The sequence below is a fragment of the Mobula birostris genome, chromosome 23 (assembly GCF_030028105.1).
Source record: "Mobula birostris isolate sMobBir1 chromosome 23, sMobBir1.hap1, whole genome shotgun sequence".
Taxonomy (NCBI): Eukaryota; Metazoa; Chordata; class Chondrichthyes; order Myliobatiformes; family Myliobatidae; genus Mobula; species Mobula birostris.
In genome coordinates, this window is record NC_092392.1 from 6,438,164 (window position 1) to 6,464,332 (window position 26,169).

The 26,169-nt window shown below is 42.8% G+C and overlaps 2 protein-coding genes and 1 long non-coding RNA gene across 9 annotated transcripts in view; 1 reads left to right on the plus strand and 2 right to left on the minus strand.

Annotated features, from left to right (window-relative positions):
* ahcyl2b (adenosylhomocysteinase like 2b) overlaps positions 1 to 1,976 on the minus strand; it is a 94,120-nt gene extending 92,144 nt beyond the window's left edge. For all 6 annotated transcript variants that reach the window (XM_072241567.1, XM_072241569.1, XM_072241566.1 and 3 more), the window contains exon 1: positions 1,527 to 1,976. In XM_072241567.1, coding sequence (XP_072097668.1) covers positions 1,527 to 1,808 — 282 coding nt within the window. In that variant the 5' untranslated portion in view covers positions 1,809 to 1,976. The remainder of the gene's footprint in view (positions 1 to 1,526) is intronic.
* On the plus strand, positions 1,321 to 11,358 carry LOC140186870 (uncharacterized). The gene is made up of 3 exons (XR_011882957.1): positions 1,321 to 1,498; positions 2,058 to 2,178; positions 6,692 to 11,358. It is a non-coding gene; the product is annotated as an uncharacterized lncRNA (long non-coding RNA).
* A 3,434-nt stretch (positions 11,359 to 14,792) lies between these two features.
* Positions 14,793 to 26,169, minus strand: part of smo (smoothened, frizzled class receptor) — a 49,706-nt gene continuing 38,329 nt past the window's right edge. For both annotated transcript variants that reach the window (XM_072241564.1, XM_072241565.1), the window contains exons 10-12: positions 25,513 to 25,661; positions 19,269 to 19,403; positions 14,793 to 18,425 (exon numbers count right to left, since the gene is read on the minus strand). In XM_072241564.1, the coding sequence (XP_072097665.1) occupies positions 17,797 to 18,425; positions 19,269 to 19,403; positions 25,513 to 25,661 (913 nt within the window). In that variant the 3' untranslated portion in view covers positions 14,793 to 17,796. The remainder of the gene's footprint in view (positions 18,426 to 19,268; positions 19,404 to 25,512; positions 25,662 to 26,169) is intronic.

Here is a 26,169-nt window from a genome sequence, read left to right on the forward strand (position 1 = left end):
TGAGAGGGCACAGTTTTAAGGTGCTTGGAAGTAGGTACAGAGGAGATATCAGGGGTAAATTGTTGTTGTTGTGGTGTTGTTTGTTTTTTTTAAACACGCAGAGTGGTGAGTGCGTGGAATGGACAGCCGGCAACTATGGTGGAGGCGGATACAATCGGGTCTTTTAAGAGACTCCTGGATAGGAGCTTAGAAAAACAGAGGGCTATGGGTAACCCTGGGTAATTTCTAAAGTAAGTACATGTTTGGCACAGCATTGTGGGCTGAAGGGCCCGTATTGTGCTGCAGGTTTTTTTTTTATGTCTATGCTTCTATGAACTTAGTCTGGTTTTAGAATTCGCAACACAGTGGACTCCAAATTCACCCTACAGTTCAGCAAGAATTAGAGATGTACAGTACAATGTGGGCCAGTAATATCTATCTTCAATGAACAGTGTCAATAGTTTTAAACCATGCAAACAATTCAGTCTTTCTTCCACAGATACCTATCCAGCTTCACTTTAAAGGCACCTGCTAATTCAGTTTCCATTACTTTTATATGTATTGAGTTACTAATCATCACCATAACTGCACAAGTTCTCTCCTTAACCCCTTCCTTGTATCTTCACTAAGTGACAGGGTCATGGACTGTTACAGTCACTGTTCTGTTGTGAGTGAGGGGAGTCTGGGATTGTTATTGATGATGATCTTTTCTGCAGGGCAGGGGCGGGGCTTTTTGGGGTCTACAAATTTTGTTTCTTTTCTTTTTCATGCAGGGAGAGTTGATGCCTTTTCTTTCATCAACTTCCATGGTCTTTCTATATTTCATGGCTATCTGGAGAAAGCAAATATCAGAATTGTATTGTGCATGCTACTTGACAATAAAATGAACATTAGTGCCCCATCAGAAACTGCTGTTTTCCACCTGTAAACACACAAATTTAAATACTGCTTTAAAATTTTCCAATTGTTTCTGTTCCAACAAGCTCTTCCTGTCTAAGTTTGCTGTCCCCTTCTCTAAAGCCATGAAATAAGAGTTTATAGAAATGTACCACATGTCATGGGCCATGTATCATGGTCCCAGTGTATAAAGTCAAGGATTGAACATTGATTAAGTTTTGAAAAAGAAAATCTGAATGAAATCTCACTCAGATAGTGAAGTAAAGGAACAAGACTGGGTAATGAATAATTAGATAGCTTTTCTTAAAAGCAGAAATGATGGAGGGAACGGCTTCTCTCTGGGCAACATCAGAAATGAAGGACCAGTCAAGTGGGCGGAATAATACACATGTCATTGCTAAGCAAACCTGAAGCTCCGCCCCCGTGAGGCGCAGAGCCCGAGTACTCATTCATTGAACAGAGCCCGAGGGTTAACCCTCCGCCACAAAGGGAAAAGATCGAGGATCGCGGTTAACCGTCAGCTCCAGCTCGTCCGAACGCACCCCGGCCCCCTCAGGGAAGAACAGGAGCTGCCATCCGGAAAACTGCTCGGAACTGAGTGAGAGAGGCAGTCGCAGGAAAGGTTCGCCGGGTCACTCACGTCCCCTCACCTTTTTCACGGTCCGCGGCGCTTCCATGACGGTCCCGTCCGCGTTGAACGTGTCCCCGTTCTGCGCGGCCTCCATCCGCTTCATTGCCGACTTGGAGTCCTTGGTTGCAGTGCTGAGCGGCGGCAGGTGATGATGCTTGACTTCCTCCGCCGAGGTCGTTGCCGTGGGCTCCCCGTCTTTTGTCTGGACGCTGTTGCCCTCGGCGCTCGGTTTATCCGAGGCCACCACAGCCTCCTTCAGCTCCACCTCGGCCAGCTTCGCTGTGACGACCTGAAGCGACATGTTGTGTTCCGTTTCTGTCACCCTTTCTCTCTGGAAATACTCTCGCTTCTCTCAAACTCCAACTCTGCCTGCCACTCGCCGCACTGCCAGACTGGGTACGCCCCGCCTCTCCGCTCTCCGAGCTTCCAATCGGCCCGCGCTGCCAGGCCTCGCACCTCTCCCTTTCTACTGGACGGGTCGGGACGTCACCCGCGCCACGTTTGCCGCAAAGGTTACTGGTTAACGTAGTTCTTTTCTCTTCCTTCACAGCCCTGAGCGCGGTATGGGAACTCCATGTTCCAGAACGCCATTCGGATATACTCCAGCTCGGCATTTCGCACTCTGATGGGTGTTGTAGTCTCTGTTCTGCTCCCAAGGACGGAAAATTTAGGTAGGGTTTTCCAAAACCCATTCTCCATTCGCGAAGTCAAAAGCTATGGTGAAGTTGGAAAATTGAGAATCTAGTATTAAAATATGAAATCATAAACACAAGAGATTCTGCGGATTCTAGAAATCCAGAGCAACGCATACACAATGCTGGAGGAATTCAGCAGGTCAGGTAGCATCTTTGGAAATGAATAAACAGCGTTTCGGAAATGTTGACTTGTTTATTCATTTTCATAGATGCTGCCTGACTGCTGATTTCCTTTAGCATTTTGTGTGTGCTGCTAAAAATAGGAAATGCAGGATATAATCGCTATGTCTCATCACATCTCTAAAGAGAACACAATTAATAGTACACGTCATTGACCCGTCATCATTTCATTAACTGTCTTTCGCACTCCACAAACGATGCTTCAGCTGTTTCCAGCATTTCTTGTTTTTCATTTCATGTGCAGCAGTTAATGCTGTTCTCTACACTTTGCTTAGAGTTGTCTTAGGGTGAAAATCATCTCTTGGATATGCATTGTAACTCCGGGAAAAGCTCTTCTGCCACTGGACAGAGGTAATAGAAATAGTCAAAAAAATTAAAGACATTTTCATTTCAAAGGAAGAGGTTTATAAGATTACTAGAAAATGAGGAAGGAAAGAGAATACGAGAGTAAAGTGACAAGAAACATAATAATGAACTGTAAACTTTCATAAATATGTTTAAAAAGCAACTGGTAGCTGTTTGTGGAAAGTGGGATGAATTTATAATAGGGAATAAGGATACGGCAGAAAACTATAGGTTTTCCATACGCAAACACGAGGAAATCTGCAGATGCTGGAATTTCAAGCAACACACATAAAAGTTGTTGGTGAACGCAGCAGGCCAGGCAGCATCTCTAGGAAGAGGTACAGGCGACGTTTCGGGCTGAGACCCTTCGTCAGGACTAACTGAAAGAAGAACTAGTAAGAGATTTGAAAGTGGGAGGGGGAGGAGGAGATCCAAAATGATAGGAGAAGACAGGAGGGGGAGAGATGGAGCCAAGAGCTGGACAGTTGATTGGCAAAAGGGATATGAGAGGATCATGGGACAGGAGGCCTAGGGAGAAAGAAAAGGGGGAGGGGGGGAAAAAGCCCAGAGGATGGGCAAGGAATATAGTCAGAGGGACAGAAGGAGAAAAAGGAGAGAGAGAAAAAGACAGTGTGTATATAAATAAATAACTGATGGGGTACGAGGGGGAGGTGGGGCATTAGTGGAAGTTAGAGAAGTCAATGTTCATGCCATCAGGTTGGAGGCTACCCAGACGGAATATAAGGTGTTGTTCCTCCAACCTGAGTGTGGCTTCATCTTCATCTCCCTGATGTCCTCCTTTTTTAAAGAAAGGGGCTTCCCTTCCTACACCATCAACTCTGCTCTCAAATGCATCTCTCCCATTTCACACACATCTGCTCTCACTCCATCCTCCCACCACCCCACTAGGAATAGGGTTCCCCTTGTCCTCACCTACCACCCCACCAGCCTCCGGGTCCAACATATAATTCTCCGTAACTTCTGCCACCTCCAACGGGATCCCACCACCAAGCACATCTTTCCCTCCCCCGCCCCGCTTTCCATAGGGATCGCTCCCTACGTGACCCCCTTGTCCATTTGTCCACCCAGTCCCTTCCCACCAATCTCCCGCCTGGCACTTATCCTTGTAAGCAGAACAAGTGCTACACATGCCCTTACACTTCCTCCCTCACCACCATTCAGAGCCCCAGACAGTTCTTCCAGGTGAAGCGACACTTGTGAGTCGGCTGGGGTGATATACTGCGTCCAGTGCTCCCGATGTGGCCTTCTATGTATTGACGAGACCCAACACGGACTGGGAGATCGTTTCGCTGAACACCTACGCTCTGTCCGCCAGAGAAAGCAGGATCTCCCAGTGGCCACACATTTTAATTTCACGTCCCATTCCCATTCTGATATGTCGATCCACGGCCTCCTCTACTGTAAAGATGAAGCCACACTCAGGTTGGAGGAACAACACCTTATATTCCATCTGGGTAGCCTCCAACCTGATGGGATGAACATCGACTTCTCAAACTTCCACTAATGCCTCACCTCCCCCTCGTACCCCATCCATTATTTATATACACATATTCTGTTTCTCTCTCTCTTTTTTCTCCATCTGTCCCTCTCACTATACTCCTTGCCCACCCTCTGGGCTCCCCCCCTTTTCTTTCTCCCTAGGCCTCCTGTCCCATGATCCTCTCATATCCCTTTTGCCAATCAACTGTACAGCTCTTGGCTCCATCCCTCCCCCTCCTGTCTTCTATCATTTTGGATCTCCCCCTCCCCTTCCCACTTTCAAATCTCTTACTAACTCTTCCTTCAGTTAGTCCTGACGAAGGGTCTCGGCCCGAAACGTCGACTGTACCTCTTCCTAGAGATGCTGCCTGGCCTGCTGCGTTCATAGTAATTTTTATGAGATTTTCCATTCTTTATATTTCCTAATAATATAGAAGTGAGTCACTTGCCTCATTAATGCCTGCTCTCATGGCATTCCATGAACCCATTCATCCCACTTATTCCTGATAACTTATTAGAAGCGTAGAACATAGAAAGCCTACAGCACAATACAGGCCCTTCAGCCCACAAAGCTGTGCTGAACATGTCCCTACCTTAGAAATTACCTATGGTTACCCATAGCCCTGTATTTTTCTAAGCTCCATGCCCCTATCCAGGAGTCTCTTAAAAGACCCTATTGTATCTGCCACCACCACCATCGCCGGCAGCCCATTCCACTCTGCGTAAAAAACTTACTCCTGACATCTCCTCTGTACCTATTTCCAAGCACCTTAAAACTGTGCCCTCTCGTGTTAGCCATTCCAGCCCTGGGAAAAAGCCTCTGACTATCCACATGATCAATGCCTCTCGTCATCTTGTACACCTCTATCAGGTCACCTCTCATCCTCCGTCAATCAAAGGAGAAAAGGCTGAGTTCACTCAATCTATTCTCATAAGGCATGCTCCCCAATCCAGGCAACATCCTTGTAAATCTCCCCTGCACCCTTTCTATGTTTTCCACGTATTATCTCACAGCTGGCTACCACTCACCCACCCTTTTGGTAATTTACAGAAAGTCATAAACACAAGCATGCTGCATATGCTGGAAATCCAAAACAACACACACAAAATGCTGGAGGTCAAGCAAAGTGTATGGAATTGAATAAACAGTCTACATTTCTGCCAAGACCTTTTCAAGACTGGAAAGGAAGGAGGAAGACACCAGAATAAAAGGTGGGGGGGGGGAGGAGAAGGAAGATAGCGAAAAGGTGATAGGTGAAGCTGGCTGGAGAGGAAGGAATCTGGTAGGAGAGGAGAGTGGACTATAGGAGAAGGGGAAGGAGAATTAATTGTGTATTTTTTGTCATGTGGGAGGAAACAGAAACCCCTGAGGAAAATCCAGCTGGCTACAGGGAGGCAGCGCAAACTTCACACGTACAACACTGGAGGTCAGGATCAAAAACAGCTCATTAGAGCTGTGAGAAAGCAGCACTACCTATAGCACCTCTGTTCCACACCACAGAAGCAAAATCAACTGTTATACGTTCTAGAGAAACAGGGATGGAGTGATAATGAGGAACTGAAAGAAATATAACAATTTTTTTAAAAAAGTGCTAGACCAGCTGGTATGTCTGAAAGCTGAAAAATTCCAAAGGCTTGTGTTTCTTATGCTTCCTTTTGACTTAAAAGGCCATATGGTCCATTGAATCTATTCTGGCTCTTGGAACATCCTGATCTGCCTACTTCCTTCAGTTATTTCTCTGCAACCTATTCTGTCTTCCATTCCCATCAACTTCTCACTCATTCTTTTGGCACCCACTTATACTAATTTACATATCAGCACATTTTTGGGATATGAGAGGAAAGCTGGAGCTCCAAAGGAAACCTTAGCATCACAGGAAGACCCTACAATCTCCATGGAGGAAGCTCCCAAGATCAAGATTGCACCCAAGCCAGTTCAAAAGTGTGGTAACTGTGCCATTGCTCTGCCCCAGAACCTATTTTCCAGAACTTTGAAAGAGGCGACTAGTAATGGATTTGTTGGTCATCTATAGTTTCTAGAATTGTCCCATGAATTACAGGAGGACAGATGTAACTTTCTTTATTTAAGTGAGGAAAAACAGAAAGTTGGAAATGCCAATTTTTTAGCCAAATTCTATTTATTTATAGATAGCACAGAATAGACCCTTTGAGTCGCACTGCCCAATGATCCCGGATTTAACCCTAACCTGATCACGGGACAATTTACAAAGAGCAATTAACCTACTAATCAGTATGCCTTTGGACTATGGGAGGAAACCAGAGCACCCAGAGGAAACCCACGCATTCCATCGGGAGAACATGCAAAACTCCTAACAGAGGGTGCCAGGATTGAACCCCAAACTCTGATGCCCTGAGCTACAATAGTGTCTGTGACACGGGAGGAGGAGAAGATGGCAGCGCGCGCAGCCTCTCTGGTGATGAATATCTGTAATCTGTCAAGTAGGAGGCCGTGCACAATTCTGATTTGATGGAGGCAGACGTGAGAGCACTGAGGAACATCTGGTGAAACTTCTGAAATGCCTGCTTCACCGCCACTGCCACAGTGTGATTGAGAATCTCCGGAGGGGAAGGCCCCGAATCCTCGGCTTTGCCTGTTGCTTGGCGGCTGGGGTCGAAGCGCTCAGCAGAGATGGTGCTCGGTGTCGGAGGGCTGGTCGGAAGCTCGAAGTTTTCAGACGGACTCAGAGTCGGACTGTGGTTGGGTGCTTCCAGGGTGCTGCATCGGCAGGTTTGCGGTGCTAGAAGCTCATGGCAGGGAGAATTTCTTCCTTCTACCATCTGCGTGAGATGTTGGGGCTATCGGGACTTTGAGACTTTTTTTTACCGTGCCCCTGGTCTGCTCTTTATCAAATTACGGTATTGCTTTGCACTGTTGTAACTATATGTTATAATTATGTGGTTTTTGTCAGTTTTAGTCTTGGTCTGTCTTGTGTTTCTGTGATATCATACCGGAGGAACATTGTATCATTTTTTAATGCATGCATTTCTAAATGACAATAAACGAGGACTGAGTGTCCTCATAATCTAAAAAAAAATCTAATCTAAATATCAGTAGTAAGGAAATTGCTAAAATCTGTCATGCAAGACATTGGGTGTATTTAAGGCAGAGACTGATAGGTATCTGAGTAGCCAGGGCATCAAAGGTTATGGTGAGAAGGCGGGGGAGTGGGACTAAATGGGAGAATGGATCAGCTCATGATAAAATGGCGGAGCAGATTCGATGGGCCGAATGGTCGACTTCTGCTCCTTTATCTTATGGTCTTAAGACGTCATAAAGGAAGAGTTGGAAAAGAATCATTGAATTGAGCTGAGTTAATATGGATTTATGGAAGGGAAACCTTGTATGAATAATGCATGGGATGTGGCAGTAGAATATCTAAGAAGGAACTATTGAATGTGAAGCGTTTCAATTTTCAGAAGGCTTTTAATAAGGTCCAACATGGCAGATCAAAAGTAGAATTGAAGTGGGTGGCCACCAGAGATCCTGCTTTTTCTGGCAGATGGAACATAGGTGCTCAGCGAAGCGGTCTCCCACTCAGGTCTCACCAATATACAGGAGCACTGGATACAGTATGACCCCAACAGACTCACCTGGAAGGACTGTTTGGGGCCCTGAATGGTAGTGAGAGATTTCCTGGTGGCCACCCATTTCAATTCTACTTCCTATTCCCATTCAGACATGGTCTTCTGTCCTCTCCTATCAGAATCCCTCGTTTCCAGCCACTTATCTCTTTCACCTATCAGTCACATCGATATAATGTAATAGACAAAACTTTAAAAAATTGTTTTCAGATGAGGAAGCATCTGTAAAGTTTCTGGTCGGCGACCTTTCATCACAATTGGAAAAAGTTATGGATTTTATTATTTCTAGAGAGAGACAAGGGAAGATGGGACATAACAGGGTTGAGATTTTTGATTGGAGAAAGGCTAACTTTGAGGAGATGCGAAAGGATTTAGAAGGAGTGGATGGGGACAATTTGTTTTATGGGAAGGATGTAATAGAGAAATGGAGGTCATTTAAAGGTGAAATTTTGAGGGTACAGAATCTTCATGTTCCTGTTAGGTTGAAAGGAAAGGTTAAAAGTTTGAGAGAGCCATGGTTTTCAAGGGATATTGGAAACTTGGTTCGGAAAAAGAGAGAGATCTACAATAAATATAGGCAGCTTGGAGTAAATGAGGTGCTCGAGGAATATGAAGAATGTAAAAAGAATCTTAAGAAAGAAATTAGAAAAGCTAAAAGAAGATATGAGGTTGCTTTGGCAAGTAAGATGAAAATAAATCCAAAGGGTTTCTATGGTTATATTAATAGCAAAAGGATAGTGAGGGATAAAATTGGTCCCTTAGAGAATCAGAGTGGACAGCTATGTGCGGAGCCAAAAGAGATGGGGGAGGTTTTGAACAATTTCTTTTCTTTGGTATTCACTAAGGAGAAGGATATTGAATTGTGTAAGGTAAGGGAAACAAGTAGGGTAGTTAAGGAAACTGATGCTTAAAGAAGAGGAAGTACTGGCACTTTTAAGGAATATAAAAGTAGACCAGTCTCCGGGTCCTGACAGGATATTCCCTAAGACCTTGAGGGGAGTTAGTGTGGAAATAGCAGGGGCTCTGACAGAAATATTTCAAATGTCATTAGAAACGGGGATGGTGCTGGAGGATTGGCATATTGCTCATGTTATTCCATTGTTTAAAAAGGATTCTAAGAGTAAGCCTAGCAATTATCAGCCTGTGAGTTTGACATCAGCGGTGGGTAAATTGATGGAAAGTATTCTTAGAGATGGTATATATAATTATCTGGATAGACAGGATCTGATTAGGAACATGGATTTGTGCGTGGAAAGTCATGTTTGACAAATCTTATTGAATTTTTTGAGGAGGTTACTAGGAAAGTTGACGAGGGTAAAGCGGTGGATGTTGTCTATATGGACTTCAGTAAGGCCTTTGACAAGGTTCCACATGGAAGGTTAGTTAGGAAGGTTCAATCGTTAGGCATTAATATTGAAGTAGTAAAATGGATTCAGCAGTGGCTGGATGGGAGACGCCAGAGAGTAGTGGTGGATAACTGTGTGTCAGATTGGAGGCCGGTGTGTAGCGGTGGGCCTTAGGGATCTGTACTGGGTCCAATGTTATTTGTCATAGATATTAATGATCTGGATGATGGGGTGGTAAATTGGATGAGTAAGTATGCAGATGATACTAAGGTAGGTGGAGTTGTGGATAATGAAGTAGGTTTTCAAAGCTTGCAGAGAGATTTAGGCCAGTTAGAAGAGTGGGCTGAAAGATGGCAGATGATAAATGTGAGGTGCTACATTTTGGTAGGACTAATCAAAATAGGACATACATGGTAAATGGTAGGGCATTGAAGAATGCAGTAGAACAGAGGGATATAGGAATAATGGTGCATAGTTCCCCAAAGGTGTAATCTCATGTGGATAATGTGGTGAAGAAAGTGTTTGGTATGCTGGCCTTTATAAATCAGAGCATTGAGTATAGGAGTTGGGGTGTAATGTTGAAATTGTACAAGGCATTGGTAAGGCCAAATTTGGAGTATTGTGTACAGTTCTGGTCACTGAATTGTAGGAAAGATGTCAACAAAATTGAGAGAGTACAGAGAAAATTTACTAGAATGTTACCTGAGTTTCATCTCCTCAGTTATAGAGAAAGGTTGAACAAGTTGGGTCTTTACTCTTTGGAGCGTAGAAGGTTGAGGGGGGACTTGATAGAGGTATTTAAAATTATGAGGGGGATAGATAGAGTTGATGTGGATAGGCTTTTTCCATTGAGAGTGGGGGAGATTCAAACAAGAGGACATGAGTTGAGAGTTAAAGGGCAAAAGTTTGGGGGTAACATGAGGGGGAACTTCTTTACTCAGAGAGTGGTAGCTGTGTGGAACGAGCTTCCAGCAGAAGTGGTTGAGGCAAGTTCGATGTTGTCATTTAAAGTTAAATTGGATAGTTATATGGACAGGAAAGGAATGGAGAGCTATGGGCTGAGTGCAGGTCAGTGGGACTAGGTGAGAGTAAGCGTTCAGCATGGACTAGAAGGGCCAAGATGGCCTGTTTCCGTGCTGTAATTGTTATATGGTTATATGGTAAAAGGAGGGAACATTGACTCAGACCATGAAAGGCCTGCGTCAGGCATTTTCATGCCTTACAAGGCGCAGATTGGAAGTCTGTGTGGGGCGCCACTCCTCGCATAGACACTAGAGCAATATGTGGTTAAGTGCCTTGCTCAAGGACACAAACATGCTGCCACAGCTGAGGCTCAAACTAGCGACCTTCAGATCACCAGACGAAAGCCTTAACCACTTGGCCACGTGCCCAACCATAAAAGATCTATGCAAAAGAGATGCAAATGACAGTATGAAATTACAACTATCAACTACTACATAAAAATATGGGTGCTAAGAAATTATCTAAAATCGGTGGTATTAAGAACAGAAGTCAGTAAAATGCCTAATGAAAAGATGAGGTGCCATTCTTTATATTTTCATACAACTTTGATGGAACGTTAAAAGTGGCTAAGGTCAGGTAAGGTTAGAGAAATGAAGGAGTATTATTCATTGACTAGGGAAGTTCGTGATATTGAGGATGGGCACAAAAAGAACCCTATCTTGATTTGGAAGAGAATGAAAATGGTCAGGGCAGGATTGGGGGAAGTCAAATGAACATGGTTCCAATATTGAGATGAGAATGCTATCCAGTTAAATCAAGGGCACTATCAACAATAAATGGAGGAAAATGGAAGGCATATCAATGCAGAAGATGCCATCGTCAGAAAAAATGCATTACAGGCAGAGAAACTGAATTAATAAAATTCTTACATGAAGCAGTTGTGGATGAAGTTTCATTAAGGTAGCTTCACTATTTTGGTGGATGGTTAAAGAATTGGGGTCAAGGAAGCGAGGGTGAAGATGGAGGTGGGTCAAGTGAAGGCAAGGAAATGGTGGTAAATTCAACCTGATTTAATGTATCAAAGAAGCAATGCCACCAGATTATCAATATATCAGAAAAAGAGGTGAAATTATAGAAAATTGGAGTAAAGAATTTTCCACATGATCACACTAAAAGATCAGTGAGAAGGACCAACATTTATTATATATTATATACTAGCTTAACACTATGTATGATTTTGATAATGCCTATCTCAATCTAGGTTTGTATTGTTATCGATATATATATATTTGAGATAATTCTCCTTGTTTGTATTTATGTTCCTTTTAAATCAATAAAAAGATGAATTAAAAAAAGAAAGAGAAGGACCGACATTATTTATTGTAAAATGCATTTGAGTGGAATTAAGGGAGTCATTCAATATAAGAATTTTTTTTTAGATGGAGGGAGCTGTTATTGGCCTTGCTGAATACAATATACCTTCTAGTTTCCAACATTACAACAGTTAATCTTTGCATTTTTGGATCTTGGTCTGGTGAACTTGATAATTTTTCCTAATTGCAAGGAAAGCTTCTTCAAATTTGGATAATTCCAAAGTTCATAATTAGTGAATACTGAAGTGCCTAGGAGGTATCTTCAGAACCTACATTTATATTCCTCATTTAAGAATCATCTCTTGGTTTCTTGCCCGCTGCATTTTAGAATTGTTCTCTGAAATTCCTCTTAAGTGTTTTCAATTCAATTCAATTAGCAGTCACCCAAGAGAAATAACCAAACATCAACTTTGCAATATTTATTGGCTTGTGTTTTGGTTTATATTAAGTGATCTTAGGTATAAATTTGAGCACTACCTCAGCAGTATTTTGTAATGGTTTGGTTTATACAGTGAGATTTGATTGCATAATTTTTGGGTTATTTTAGTGAGTTTGCTTATGTACTTTGCTGATTCTACAGTTGTAGAATTGATACAAACTTATACTTAAGGCATTTAAATAAGAATTATAGATACTTGCTATAAATCACCCAATTATGATATCCTTCTTGATCGTAAGTGTTGACCAGGGCTTTTGAGGATCAACGTTATACAAGTGATTTGGGGAGTTTTACATCTATTGAGGAGAGCAGATGGGCCTTGATCTAAACTGCATCAAAGGGACAGCAAAGATGAGGAAATCTGCAGATGCTGGAATTTCAAGCAACACGCATAAAAGTTGCTGGTGAACACGGCAGTCCAGGCCGCATCTCTAGGAGTAGGTACAGTCGACGTTTCGAGCCGACTTCAGTTAGTCCTGATGAAGGGTCTCGGCCTGAAACATCGACTGTACCTCTTCCTAGAGATGCTGCCTGGCCTGCTGCATTCACCAGCAACTTTGATGTGTGTTGCTCAAAGGGACAGCATCTCAGTTGGTTAGCTGGTTTAGTATTCTTGCAGTAAAGTACAGTACTAGAATTCTCATTATTAATTATGTATGCAAGTCCCTGGGGTCAGATTGGAATTGGAACCTACAACTCTCAGTTCTTTTCTGAACAACATAGGCCACTTTGTCCTTCAAATACACTCAAAAACTTCTGTAGACCCCCGGCCACCCTCAGGGTCGCACGGCTCGCTATCGTCTAGGGAAACAGCCCTCGGCCCCACCAAACTGGGTAATAGTTTGTGTGGATGCTGTGTGAGGTACCCCACCCTGCCCAAATAACAGACAATACACCAGATGCAATTAAGTGATTTACAGTTTATAGATATTACTTTTATAGATGTACCATTCTGACAGGCTGCATCACTGTCTGGTATGGGGGGGGGTGGGTGGGTGGCTGCTGCAGAGGGTTGTAAATCTAGTCAGCTCCATCTTGGGTACTAGCCTACAAAGTACCCAGGACATCTTCAGGGAGTGGTGTCTGAGAAAGTCAGCGTCCATTTTTAACCACCTCCAGCACCCAGGGCATGCCCTTTTCTCACTGTTAGCATCAGGTAGGAGATACAGAAGCCTGAAGGCACACACTCAGTGATTCAGGAACAGCCTCTTCCTCTCTGCCATCAGATTCCTAAATGGACATTGAACCCTTGGACACTACCTCACTTTTTAAATATATATTATTGCTGGGTTTTGCACATTTTAAAATCTATTCAATATACATATACTGTAATTGATTTACTTATGTATTATTATTAATTTTTTTTTTCTCTTCTATATTATGTATTGCATTGAACTGCTGCTGCTAAGTTAACAAATTCCACGTCACATGCCAGTGATAATAAACCTGATTCTGATTCTTAAGTCTAGGTTATATACCGGCCTCATTCACCAATTAATTCTGCTGACATCATACATTAAAGGAAATTTACAGCACCTAATGAAATTATCAACATGTCTTTGGGTTGTGCAAGGAAACGTATACAGTCTGTAAAAAACACACAAGTCCCATACAAGCTACACTTCAGGTCAGGATTGAACCCAGTTTCTTGAAGCTGTGAGGCAGCAGCACTAACTGGTGGCCTGAAGTTCTCCTAAATGATTAAAGATTGCATGAATAATCACATTGAATAACTCACACAGAATCATAAACATAATACACTTTAGAGCGGGAAAATTAACCTCGCACTTCCAATTAAAGGGAATTAAATGTCATCATAAGTTCACTCTAGGAAAACTCATTTTGAAGGGCTCCTCAACTCAAGTTCTGACTATTTATTGTTTATTTATTTATTAGTTTTTTTTCATTTTGTGTTTGCAGTTTGTTGTGTTTTGCACATTGGTTGTCAGACTTTGTTATGTGCTGTTTTTAATTGATTCTATTCTGTTTCTTTGTATTTACTGAGAATGCCCACAAAAAAATGAATCTCAGGCTAATATATAGTGACATACAGGTATAAGTACTTTGATAATAAATTTAAGTTTAACTTTGAAATTTGAACCAAAGATTCTGTGTTTTGGTCAAAATGGTAAAGCATGGAGTCAATTCTTGGTAATAAATATAGGATGAGCACTCCTTATCTGAAATACTTGGGGCCAAAAGTGTTTCACATTTTGGATTTTGGAATATTTGTGTCTATATAATGAGATAGCTTGGGGATGGGACCCAAGTGTAAACACAAAATCCATTTACATTACCTGAAGGTAGTTTTATATAATTTTTAAAATAATTTTGTGTACAAAACAATAAAGTGTACATTGAACCATCAGAAAGGTAAGCTATCACTACCTCAGTCACCCAGGTGAACAGTCATTTGGCTGTCTGGCATCGCCATCATTCCTGACTCTAAATTTATGTGCTACCTACCAGTGAGCAGTCTTTGTTTTAGAACTGTATGTGATGCAGAGACCTGCACATCACCTGGGAACCTTCCCAGCACCTTGTGCAATTTTCTACTCTTGGCGTCAGATTTCGGAGGTTTTCATATGTTGGATTTTCAAATGAGGGGTGCTCAGCCTGTATTACTATTCATCCAGTTGGGTGAATGAGGACGAGATTTGGCCATGATGCTTCTTGCAGTTGCTTGCTGTCATTCTTAGGTTCATGTACATACAAACAATAGATCCTCAAGGCAAAGTAGGCTTGTCTTTGGAAGAGCCAGCCTAGAATAAACAAACTTCCATAGGGTCTGGGGAAAAACTGGAAAATGACCAGCTGAAACAAAATTTATTGGTTTAAATCTTTTTTATTGTAAAATGATCAGGTGAAAAACCTTTTATGAAGTGGATGCAAACTAAGAAATTAAGTAATAAAAATGACATTTTTCCACTACACATTTTTGCACTACTGACCTCTGTATCAGTTGATGACGATTAAATTTTAAATGGCTATATACGATAGAAAAATAACCATTTCTATAAGAAAATATCAAGTTATAAATATTTGACAGAGATAGACTACAAGTTGGCAGAGAAAGTGAGTTAAACGAGCATCAGAATTTCCAAGATCTCATTATGTCAGATCATTTAAAAGCGGGTTCACACATGCATACACATACAAGGTATGTAGATTTACCTGTAGGTGCATTTTTACCTTGAGTATTTATGTACAGTGAATGATAGCAAATCAGCAGTGATTGGGCGATAAGAGTGTGAACTGACAATCTGCTATCACCCATTTTGGTCTATCAGACAATAATAAAATCGCTCCTGGTAAAGTGCACTTCACATTTCATGAGTAACAATAACCACTAACATTTTACCTTTCTGAGTAATTGAAGGTAACATAGATAAATAATGTATTTTTAAAATGCAGGATGTATATAAATATCAGAGTGGGGTGGTCAGCAAGCAGACCTACGTATCACTCGAAACTGTATCATCAAAGACTGATTTGCTAAGGACTGCCTGTGACAGATCGTCTTGTCCAGCAACATGCAAGGAAACACATAGTTCCTCATTTGCAAGCCAAGCTTGGAAAACTCCAGCCCTCACCCTGATTCAGCAAATTGTAATGGTAGGCAGTGAAACCTTTGCAATCAAAAGTGCACAGAGCAATTCCTGATTAGTCATTCAAAATTTACTTACAGTTGGGAGTCAGCACTTTGATTTGTGCAATATTGGAAAAAATATTTAAGGTTACAGGAGTTAGGTGGGAATGCAGAATAGACTTTACAGATAGATTAACCACATTTTTACTGAATGGTGAAATAGAACCATTGCAGAGTAATGTATTCCCTATAATTTATACATTCATATATATCAGCATACGCTCTCATTCAATTAGGCATCTGGAGTACCACTTCTTCCAGTGCTATACAAGAATGTCCATGGACTAGTTAACATGATCTACTACCCTCTGGATCTTGGACCAAACATTCTATACCAGGGTGTTACATGCCGTCAAGCTTACTGGAGTCAGAGTAAAGCTGGGTAACAGCAGGAGCATTGTGAAGCAGAATTACATTCTGGTACAAATTGCCATTATTATTGGAAAGTCATAGGCAGCTGTAAGGAAAATGGACACAAGTGAGTCTTTAGTGCAGGACTTTATGAGATTATCCTCTGCATCTGCCAGCTTCCAGTCCAATGAGAATAGTCAGAGGTCAGCTCCTCATTACTGACAGCTCACTAGCACAAAAATCACAACCAAAAGGTGGTGGCATACTGATGGTTAAAAATTTCTTTACTATGATGTGTTCCTCTGGAATGTCTCTCGTCATGAGGTCCAGGGTTGAATTCATTTAAAAATTATTGGTGATTCATAGTTAATCATCAAGGACGCATTGGGATTAGCAACAGGATAGAATGAGAGCAACATTGTTTTGAATGACATGAAAGTTAGAAGAAGTTAAGAGTGCCAGTTAACTAGAAAAGTAGTGGATTAAAAGCAAAAAGGATGAAAAGTTTGAAGTTGCAAAATGGGACAGTGACCTCTTTGAACAAGATTAAGACAGACGAATCCTTCATTTGCTATCCAGCAAGTATGATAATTACCACAAGTGTGTATCTGAGGAACACTCCAACATATATGCTATCTACAGAGTATAGATGACAATATTATAAACGCTCGGGAAGCTTTAAAGAAGCAACTATTGGCACTAATGTATATTAGACTGCCTAGCCATCACAGATCTCTGCTGCCAAGCAGTTTTGGGCACCTCTTGACTAACATTCCTCCTTCCTTTTGGAGAAATTAAATCTGATACTTCCCTGGATAAACCTCCTAATCATTATTACTCAAATCTGACCAAAATTGCTTCATTATATTAAGGAGTTTTAACAAATGATTTTAAGGTGTCCCTAATTTTTAAATGTTCAAAATGTCATAAACAGTAAAGTATATCTTTGTGAAATATGACACATCAGCACTAAACAAAAATGTGAACAGTTAACTTGGGTGGTGGTATTCAGTAGCACTGCAAATTTTTTACAATGAAGTTTCAAAGGGAGAGCCCCATAAGAAATTTACTCATTATTCAGTTGGTTGCAGTCAGTGAAATGGATCATCAAGTTTAAATTAGTACTCTGAGAATGAAAGTTCTTCATACAGACAATTAATGGAGCCTGGAATGCTTTATTAAAGGGCATAACTAAAGGAGAGACATTGGATCTAGGAAGGAAATTGAATAATAATTCAAAGCAGTAGGGACAAGCAACAGGATTGGCTTTATATTGTTGTAGGAAGCAGCCAGTACATAAAGGCTGGGATGAATGGTCAAATCTTATTCTGTAATTTTCTATTTACAAAATGCAATTGAAGATAAAGTGTAAAAGCGTAACTAAGTTTTTATCAAGATCAGTGAACGATCCTCGTCTACCAGAACACAAAACCATAGATGGGTACTACTTGCATTCCCAATACTGAATAAGTTAGAAACTGAGCTCTGAAACTGTCTTGAATAACTTTACCTTACTGGCCTGTTAGGATAGTCTGTTAACAATGTGGCCCATAAACAAGGGCATTAAAGTCAAGAGCCTCTTTTCAGTTCATCATATACTGGGTTATTCTGATTACTTTCAGAATGGTATTAAACCACTTCTTACTGTTTCCACGATCTCATTCAGGCAATGAATTTGCCTGCAGTTCTAGCTTTTCATACTTCTAACTGTTCAGTAAAGTACCTTCGCTGGTTTCTACAAATGTATTTGAAATGCAGTGGGCATTCACTGAAATTCCCAGTAGAAGTCAGATGGTGCTGCTCCTCGAGTTGTTATTGCTTAAATAGTTCCAATATACCCAAGGTTCAAAAATCTGAATCAGCATCCATTAACTCCGTATCTACCAAATTTGTTCTTGAATGCATAGGTGCAATAGCAGACCTTCTCCCCTGGGGTGTGGGCACACTGGGGATATTTATTGCAGGGAGTCCCCCGAGATCCACATTGGCAGAGGATCGGGTGACCGCACGATTGCATGGTCTCTGTGGAGGCCTGAATCGATCTCCATTAGAAAATCCCAGGCCACTCTGCAGTTTGTCCTCAAATGAAAGGGGATTTACAATCAAATTTAGCGGTGGATTCCCTCTGTGCCCTGAAGAACTACTATGTGCTCCTCTGAAATGTCTCTCGTCATGGTCTCCAGGGCTGAATCCATATTCTGTGAAAGCACCTGGTAACATATCCTGCACATTAGCTGGTTCTTCTACTTTAGAAACCAAGCTTCTTTGCCCAGTCAACTTGGGCAAGCGTGGAACGGTACTGGATGCTCTCTCAGTGCAGTAGCCCATGTCTTGTGGCTCCTCGGCAGAACCAAGAGGTCCAACACGTTTCCTCCTCCTCTTCTTCTTTTTCTTCTTCCCAGTTTTCTTCTGAAGTTCTGGGAGAATCTCAGCCTCAATAATCCAGAGGTCCTTCTTATTGTCATCCGGGGGAACTGAAATGGAACAGAACAGTGTCAAGCAGTAGTTCCTGACTCCTCCATCTCTCAGTTTCAAACTGGTATAACTCACAACTGAAATTGTACCCTTTACTATCAAAAACAAACAGTATGACTTCTGACTTAATGATAACACAAGGTCATAGATGAAGAAGCTGATGATGACTAGACTTCTGCACCAAAATTATGGGGACAATAATTAAAACAAGGTTCGTTTGCTGTAAGTATGACTCCAACTAATGGAAAAGTTTTTCCCTTTGACGTCCAATAATTTAAACTTCATCCGGGTTACTTGATGTCCCATCTGGTCCTATTAGATCCTGCCATGGAGTAACTAACAGTCACTCTCAACTCACTTCTCTGATTCAGTTCTCTATCCCATGTTTGGAACAAGGTTGTGACGAGGTCAGGAGCTGAGTCGTCATGACTAAACTCAAACTGAGCATACTTAGTTGGTCACTGAAAGAATAGGTGCTGCATGACACCATTTTTTCCATCAGCTTCCCGACTTCCCTCTGGAGTCCTGGGGTAGTCGAGAGTAGTTTACTTGGATTGGACTAATCAGACTGATTTGATGTTCGATACTTTTAGCAAGCAGGAAATAATTATTAGATAAATGCCAGCGTTGAAACAGAACCAGCACAAACTGGTTTGAGGCCAATCACATTCTGGAGCGCAAGTGTTCAGTATCACAGCTGAATGATGTCTGGCACCATAGCCTTTGTACCTCTCCCTACATTTGCCACAAGCTTCTAAAGTTTAAGCTGTTTTGATAAAATTGTACCAGAACTCAAAAGTTAGGTAGGTTTATTAATTGACTTATCAAAGTGGCAAACTCACCTGGTGTCTCTGCTGAAGTGACAGAAATGTCCTGAGGTAAAATGGCTCCCCTTCGGGCCACCATCTTGGTTATGTGTTGAGCCCAAGCAGATGAAAGATCAGCAGACGGCTCATTCAGATCAAAGTTGATTCCAGCTAAAAACACAAGACAAGAGAAAATCTGCAGATGCTGGAAATCCGAGCAACACACACAAAATGCTGGAGGAACTCAGCAGACCAGGCAAAGAGTACAGTTAATGTCTAGGGCCTGCTGAAGGGTCTAGGCCTGGAACATTGACTGTACTCTTTCCCATAGATGCTGCCTGACCTGCTGAGTTGCTCCAGCATTTTGTGTGTGTTGCTAAAAACACAGGATGTCTTTTAGATATTGATTAAGTTTGCTAATCCTCCCTTTCCCTCCTCTAATATGTCTTATGTGAAACTCCTGCCACCTGTAGCTCCTGTGGTGGTGACCCTCATAATGTGGTTGCTCAGAATTAGGCACCCAGCAAGTTTTTACTAATCTATTTTCTTCTATAGCAATCGTACAAATGTATAACACCATCCACATGAGAAAGACTCTTTCTTTCTAATCCATGTGTTTGAATGCATCAGTAGTATAGCCCCTTACTGGAAGTTGGAGGCAGATTTGGTTTGAGGAGGGATAGAAGATTGCAGTGGAACACAGAAGTGCTTTTTGCTGTGGGATAGCAGATTGGAGGAGATAGTGTCAGGGTTTTCAGATTGCCTGGGACGTGGGGATAGGGAAGCTAATTCCTGGTTAGGATGGTTAGACAAATAGGACAAAAGTAAGATTGGTGGTTGGAGTGAGGGTTGATGAGCTCCTGGGAGTTGCAAGGCCAGGCAGATTCCTGTATTAGTAAAATGTCTCTTTGTACTCCACAGATGAATAATCAGAGAGAAATCTATTTAATTGAAATCAAAATGATTTCATTAAAGCCAAGGCACTTAGCCAGGTAAACTTGTTCTAGCTTGTAGAATAGGATCCATGATTCTATAATTTTTTTTGAACTGGTTAATGAATGAAGCCTAGTCCAATTTAAATCTGCTCAGCCTTGGCCTGACTGCGGCCCCCTAAGAACTATTTTTTAACAAGCACCAACGAATAGTCCTCTTTCAATTCCACTCTTCCCCTTTGTTCAGGACCCAAAATATTCCAACGAAGTTAAACAGTCACTTACTATTTAGTATACTGTATCTGTTATAATGTGAGCATTATTAAAAGTAAGTTAATACTAATTAGGATAATGGGGGGGGTTTACTTCTGTTCTTTTTACTTCGGTGTGTTCTGTATATAGCGCTCCTGCCATGCCATACGGGTTGTGAAAGCCTCTATATATACATATCGGTTTTGACGTTCGAGAAAAGTTGTTTCTTTGGGCACAAAGTTGTCAAGTGTTCCTTTTTCAAAGTAGAAGTTACCATATATTTTTGGCGATGAGGTGAACTGGTTTTGTGGATGTGTCAGCATGTCTCGAACGGGAGCAGCAGCGCCGATAAGGGGCCTCACGTTCAGATGGCTACGTTTGGAACTATCATTGAATTTATGGAGGCAATGGAGGACTGGCCGGAGTATGAGGAAAAGCTGGGACACTTTTTCTGTGCTAATGGAATTACTGAGGAGGCTAAGAAGTGCTCTATTCTCCTGGGTGTGTGTGGGGCAAAGACTTACAGGCTAATAAGGAATTTAGCCACACCGCGGAAACCGGGGGACATTCCATATGACGAACTGGTCAAGCTCGTGGGGAACCACTACAATCCGAAACCTTCTGTGATAGTCCAACGGTGTAAGTTTTACAGCCGTTTCAGGAAGCCAGGTCAGTCTGTGGCCGAGCTTCAGCAGCTGTCAGAGCACTGTGATTTCGGAGCAGTGTTGGAAGACATGCTCCGTGATAGATTGGTAAGCAGCATTCATAATGATGGCATACAACGCCGCCTGTTAGGGGAAACCCCACCGTTGACTTTCAAGAAAGCCTTAGAGATTGCCCAAGGCATGGAGATGGCTGCTAATAATGTCAGGGATATCCAGAAAGGACGTGGGGGGTCGCAGTCGGCGGCAGTGCACCAAGTCAGGAGGGAGACTGGTAAACAGGCAAAGTGGGTGGAATGTTTCCGGTGTGGGGGGACGCACTATGCAAATGATTGCAAATTCAAAGACACTGTCTGCCATGCTTGTAGCAAAAAGGGACATTTAGCTAAAAAGTGCAGAAGTTCAAAGGGTAAGATTAAGCCTGGGCAGGGGAAAGCTCAACAGGCTCAGGCAGACACACACCGTCTAGAAGATGCAGATGAAGAGGCAGTGTGTGCCTACAACATGTTTGGAGTGGAAACAGATGAGGAACCACCTGAACCATATTATGCCACAGTCACTGTCAGGGGAAAGGACATTAAGTTTGAGATTGATTCAGGGGTTACTGCATCGGTCATTAGTGAGGAGACCTACAGAGGGCATGGAGGTCCAACCTGCCTCCCATTAGACCATCAAAGAAACTTAGAACCTATACGGGGCAGCCCATACCTCATTTAGGGGTGTTATATGTGGACATTTCAGCTGGGGGTCAGAAGGCTGAAGCCAGGCTAGTGATAGCTAAGGGCAGGGGGCCCAGTCTTTTGGGTCACAATTGGCTTCGCAAGATCTGGCTAAACTGGCATGAAATTAAGTATGCACACATGACGGAGGACATTCTGCAGCGGTACAGTGATGTTTTCCGGGACGAGCTAGGAACACTGAAGGGTGTGACAGTGAAACTCCATGTCGACCCTGAGGTTACACCACGTTTTTTTAAGCCCAGGTCGGTGCCCTATGCCATGAAAGGCAAAGTCGAGGAGGAGCTGGAATGTTTACAGAGGCTGGGCATTATTGAGCTCGTCTAGTTTTCAAGGTGGGAGGCTCCCATTGTTCCAGTTTTGAAGGCAGACGAAACGTTGAGGGTATGTGGGGATTATAAGCTTACGGTGAATCAGGTCTCTAAACTGGAGGAGTACCCATTGCCACGGGTAGATGACCTGTTTGCGACCCTGTCAGGGGGTAAGCTGTTCACAAAGCTGGACATGAGCCACGCCTACCAACAGCTGCTGCTCGACGAGGATTCAAAGGAGTACATCACAATTAATACGCACAAGGGATTATTCAAGTACAATTGCCTGGTGTTTGGAGTGGCATCCAGCCCTGCCATTTTCCAAAGGACAATGGACACTTTGCTGCAGGGGATTCCGCACGTAGCAGTGTACCTTGATGATATTTTGATCACGAGGGCTACGGAGGCGGAGCATCTGGCTAACTTAGAACAGGTGCTGAAGAGGCTCTCAGGCATGGGGCTGTGTTTGAAATGCGGAAAATGTGGGTTCCTGGCATTGACTGTGACTTACCTGAGACACAAGATCACAGCTGAGGGGTTTTGCCCTGTGGAGGACAAAGAGCTATTAAGGAGGCCCCAAGCCCTAAGACTGTCACAGAACTCAGATCATTTTTGGGCATAGTGAATTATTATGGCAAGTTTCTTCCTGACCTCTCAAGGGTTTTGACCCCACTGTATAAGCTGCTTCACAATGACACTAAGTGGCAGTGGGGAGAAGAGAAGAGCAGGAGAAAGCTTTCAAGGAAGTGAAAGAACATCTCCACTCAGCGAAGCTGCTTGTTCACTATGACTCAGACAAGGAGATCACCCTGGCATGTGATGCCTCGCCCTATGGAGTCGGGGCAGTTCTCTCGCATGTAATGGAGGACTGTTCAGAGAAGCCTATTGGTTTTGCTTCACATATCCTGACAGCTGCTGAGAAGGGATATTCACAGCTAGACAAAGAAGGTCTGGCCATTGTTTTTGCAGTCTCTCGCTTTCATCAGTACCTTTATGGACGCATATTTACAATTCATACGGACTATAAACCACTGATGAGCCTGTTCAGTGAGACTAGATGCATCCCACCACTAGCCTCAGCCAGGATACAGCGTTGGGCTCTTACACTGTCAGCCTACCGGTATACTATAGTGTACAGAGCAGGTGGGGATAATGCAAACGGCAATGCACTGAGTCGACTACCTGTACCTGAAACACCTGTTACTACATGTGTGCCTCCAGAGACTGTGTTTTCATTGGAGAGGCTGTCAAAGACACCTGTAAAAGCCACCCAGATCACGCAGTGGATAGAGAGGGACCCAGTCCTGTCCCAAGTCAAGACTTTTCTTTTACAAAGTTGGCCCAGAGTCGTGGAAGGAGAGGAACTGAGGCCTTATGCCAAACGCAAGACAGAACTTAGTCTGCAGGATGGCTGCATATTCTGGCAGGGGGGGTGGGGGGGCGAGGGTCATCCTGCCTCCCCCTGGCCGTTCACAGATTGTGGAGGAAATTCATGAGGCTCACGCAGGAGTGTCTCGAATGAAAAGCCTTGCAAGGTCCTAAGTTTGGTGGCCAAGAATGGATCAGGATCTGGAGAACAAGGTAAAATCATGCACGCAATTGCAGACTAATCAGAATATGCCACCACCAGCTCCTTTGCATCCATGGGAGTGGCCAGACCACCCCTGGTCTAGGCTACATTTGGACTTTGCTGGCCCTTTTATGGGGCAGATGTTTCTTGTAATGGTAGATGCGCATTCTAAATGGATCGAAGTTCATATCATGAGCAACATCACAGCCCCCTCAACCATAGACAAACTCAGGCAAGTGTTTGCAGTCCATGGGTTGCCTGACACTCTGGTCACTGATAATGGCCCAACGTTCACTAGTGAGCTGTTCAGTGAGTTCATGCAGCAGAATGGCATTCATCACACTCGAACGGCCCCTTTCCACCCAGCCTCAAATGGTTTGGCTGAGCGGGCTGTTCAGACAGTGAAGGAAGGCCTGAAGCGGATGACAGGGGACTCTCTTAGCATTCGGCTTTCATGTTTCCTGTTTAAATACTGCTTCACGCCACAGACTACAACTGCACACACTCCAGCAGAGATGCTGATGGGGTGTAGGCCCCTGGACATGAAGGTAAAAGTGAGACAGACTACTGCAGAAGCATGTCCACCAGTGACTTTGCCAGAGGGAGAGACGCTGGCAGAGGGATTGGGATCCCCTGAAGAGGATGGACATTCTCATGCAAACACACAGACCCCTTTCATGCCCCCAACACCTCATCACCAGACCCTCCTAAAACACCCTCCCCAGCGGTGCCTGCGGGGTCACCGGGGGTAGTGTGCAGATCACAGCGCACTCGTAAACCTCCTGACAGACTGAATCTTTGACGAGACAGTTTTTTTTTGTTGTTAAGATTGGATGTTGAATCTGTCATGTTTTCCAGATGTGTCGTATTGATAAACTGTTGCTGAGGTAGTAGTATAAGTTTTCAGGGGTACGCAAGTTAGTAACACCACATATTTCCTAGTTTTTTACATTTGGGGAATGTTGGATTTTAAAGAGGGAGAAGTGTTGTAATGGGAGCATCATTAAAAGTAAGTTAATACTAATTAGGATAATGTGGGGGGGGGGAGTGGGTGGAGAAGGTTTAGTTATGTTCTTTTTACTTCCAGTGTGTTCTGTATATAGCGCTCCTGCCATGCTGTATGGGTTGTGAAAGCCTCTGTATATACATATCAGTTTTGACGTTCAAGATAAAGTTGTTTCTTTGGGCATGAAATTGTGGAGTGTGCATTTTTCAAAGTAGAAGTTACCACAGTATCCATTGTTCATAATGTGATTGCTCTAAAACAGGATTAAATGCAGATTGGAAGATCACTGTTTAGCCTTGGTCAGAATGCAAGTTGATTGCCTGAGATTTTAATTCTCTGTCCTACTCCTGGATAAACTCACCTTTGCTTAATCTCCCAATGAAGATCGACAAAGGCTTAAAGAACTGCAACTCCTCTTTTGATTCATTTCACCTGTCCTATCTTTTCAGATATATAGCCACACAGATCGCAGCTCTTACCAGCTATGCTAACAACTGTGGGTGACATTTACAGCTTTGTATTTCAATTTTTCATTTCCTGTCTTGGGCCACGATCACCTCCCTTTGTTTTGTCCCTTATTCTTTACCATCATTTAATTGCTCCTCTCTTTCCTTCTTGGCACCAACCTCTCGCTTTACTATCTCCTCCCTCCCCAGCCCATTCCCTACCCATTTAAAATACTACCTGACAAAGGACTGAAACGTTAACTCTAATGCTGCCTGAAACTACAGAAAAAAAGTTCCAGTATTTTTACATTTAGTTTAATTAGTATTCATCAATGGAACAAATCCATATAGAATGAGTACTCACCCACTGGGCCTTCGTGAGAGACAGTCTGCATGCTGAATGACAGCTCTTTATCTGGGTTTTTCAGTAATTCCTTTCGCTTTGAGAAGGCTTTGGCAATCATTTTGCTCTTCTTGATTCGCTTTGGCTCATCATCACTTCGGCCAATAATTCTGAAAGTAATTTTATTTTATTTTTGAAAATGATTTAATTGTCTTAATTTTATTTAGAGATTCAGCATAGTAACAGGCCCCTCTGGCCCAACGAGTCCGTGGCTCTCAATTACACCTATGTGATCAATTAACTGTATGCTTTGGAATGTGAGAGGGAACTACAGCACCCAGGAAGGACACATGGTCACAGGGAGAATATACGGGCGGAGGCGGGAATGAGACGGCATTCAACTCAGGTTGAAAAGGAGGCTGAGGAGAAGTGGGAGGGTGGAGTGGCTGAGAAAACTCCACTGACCAACAGCCGTCCTTATCAATAGTTCATGACATAACTTGAGACATTATACCCAGTCTAAGTCTAAGCCATGTCACAGATCATTTCACATACCAAAATGGTGGGAGCTTCTTGGCAGTGGGAACTTTCACTTCTGTAGTGCAAAAGGAAAGGTTCCACTATGAGTTGGTTAACAATCTTTATCAGATTGGGTGCCTAGCCTTGATTTACTCCACT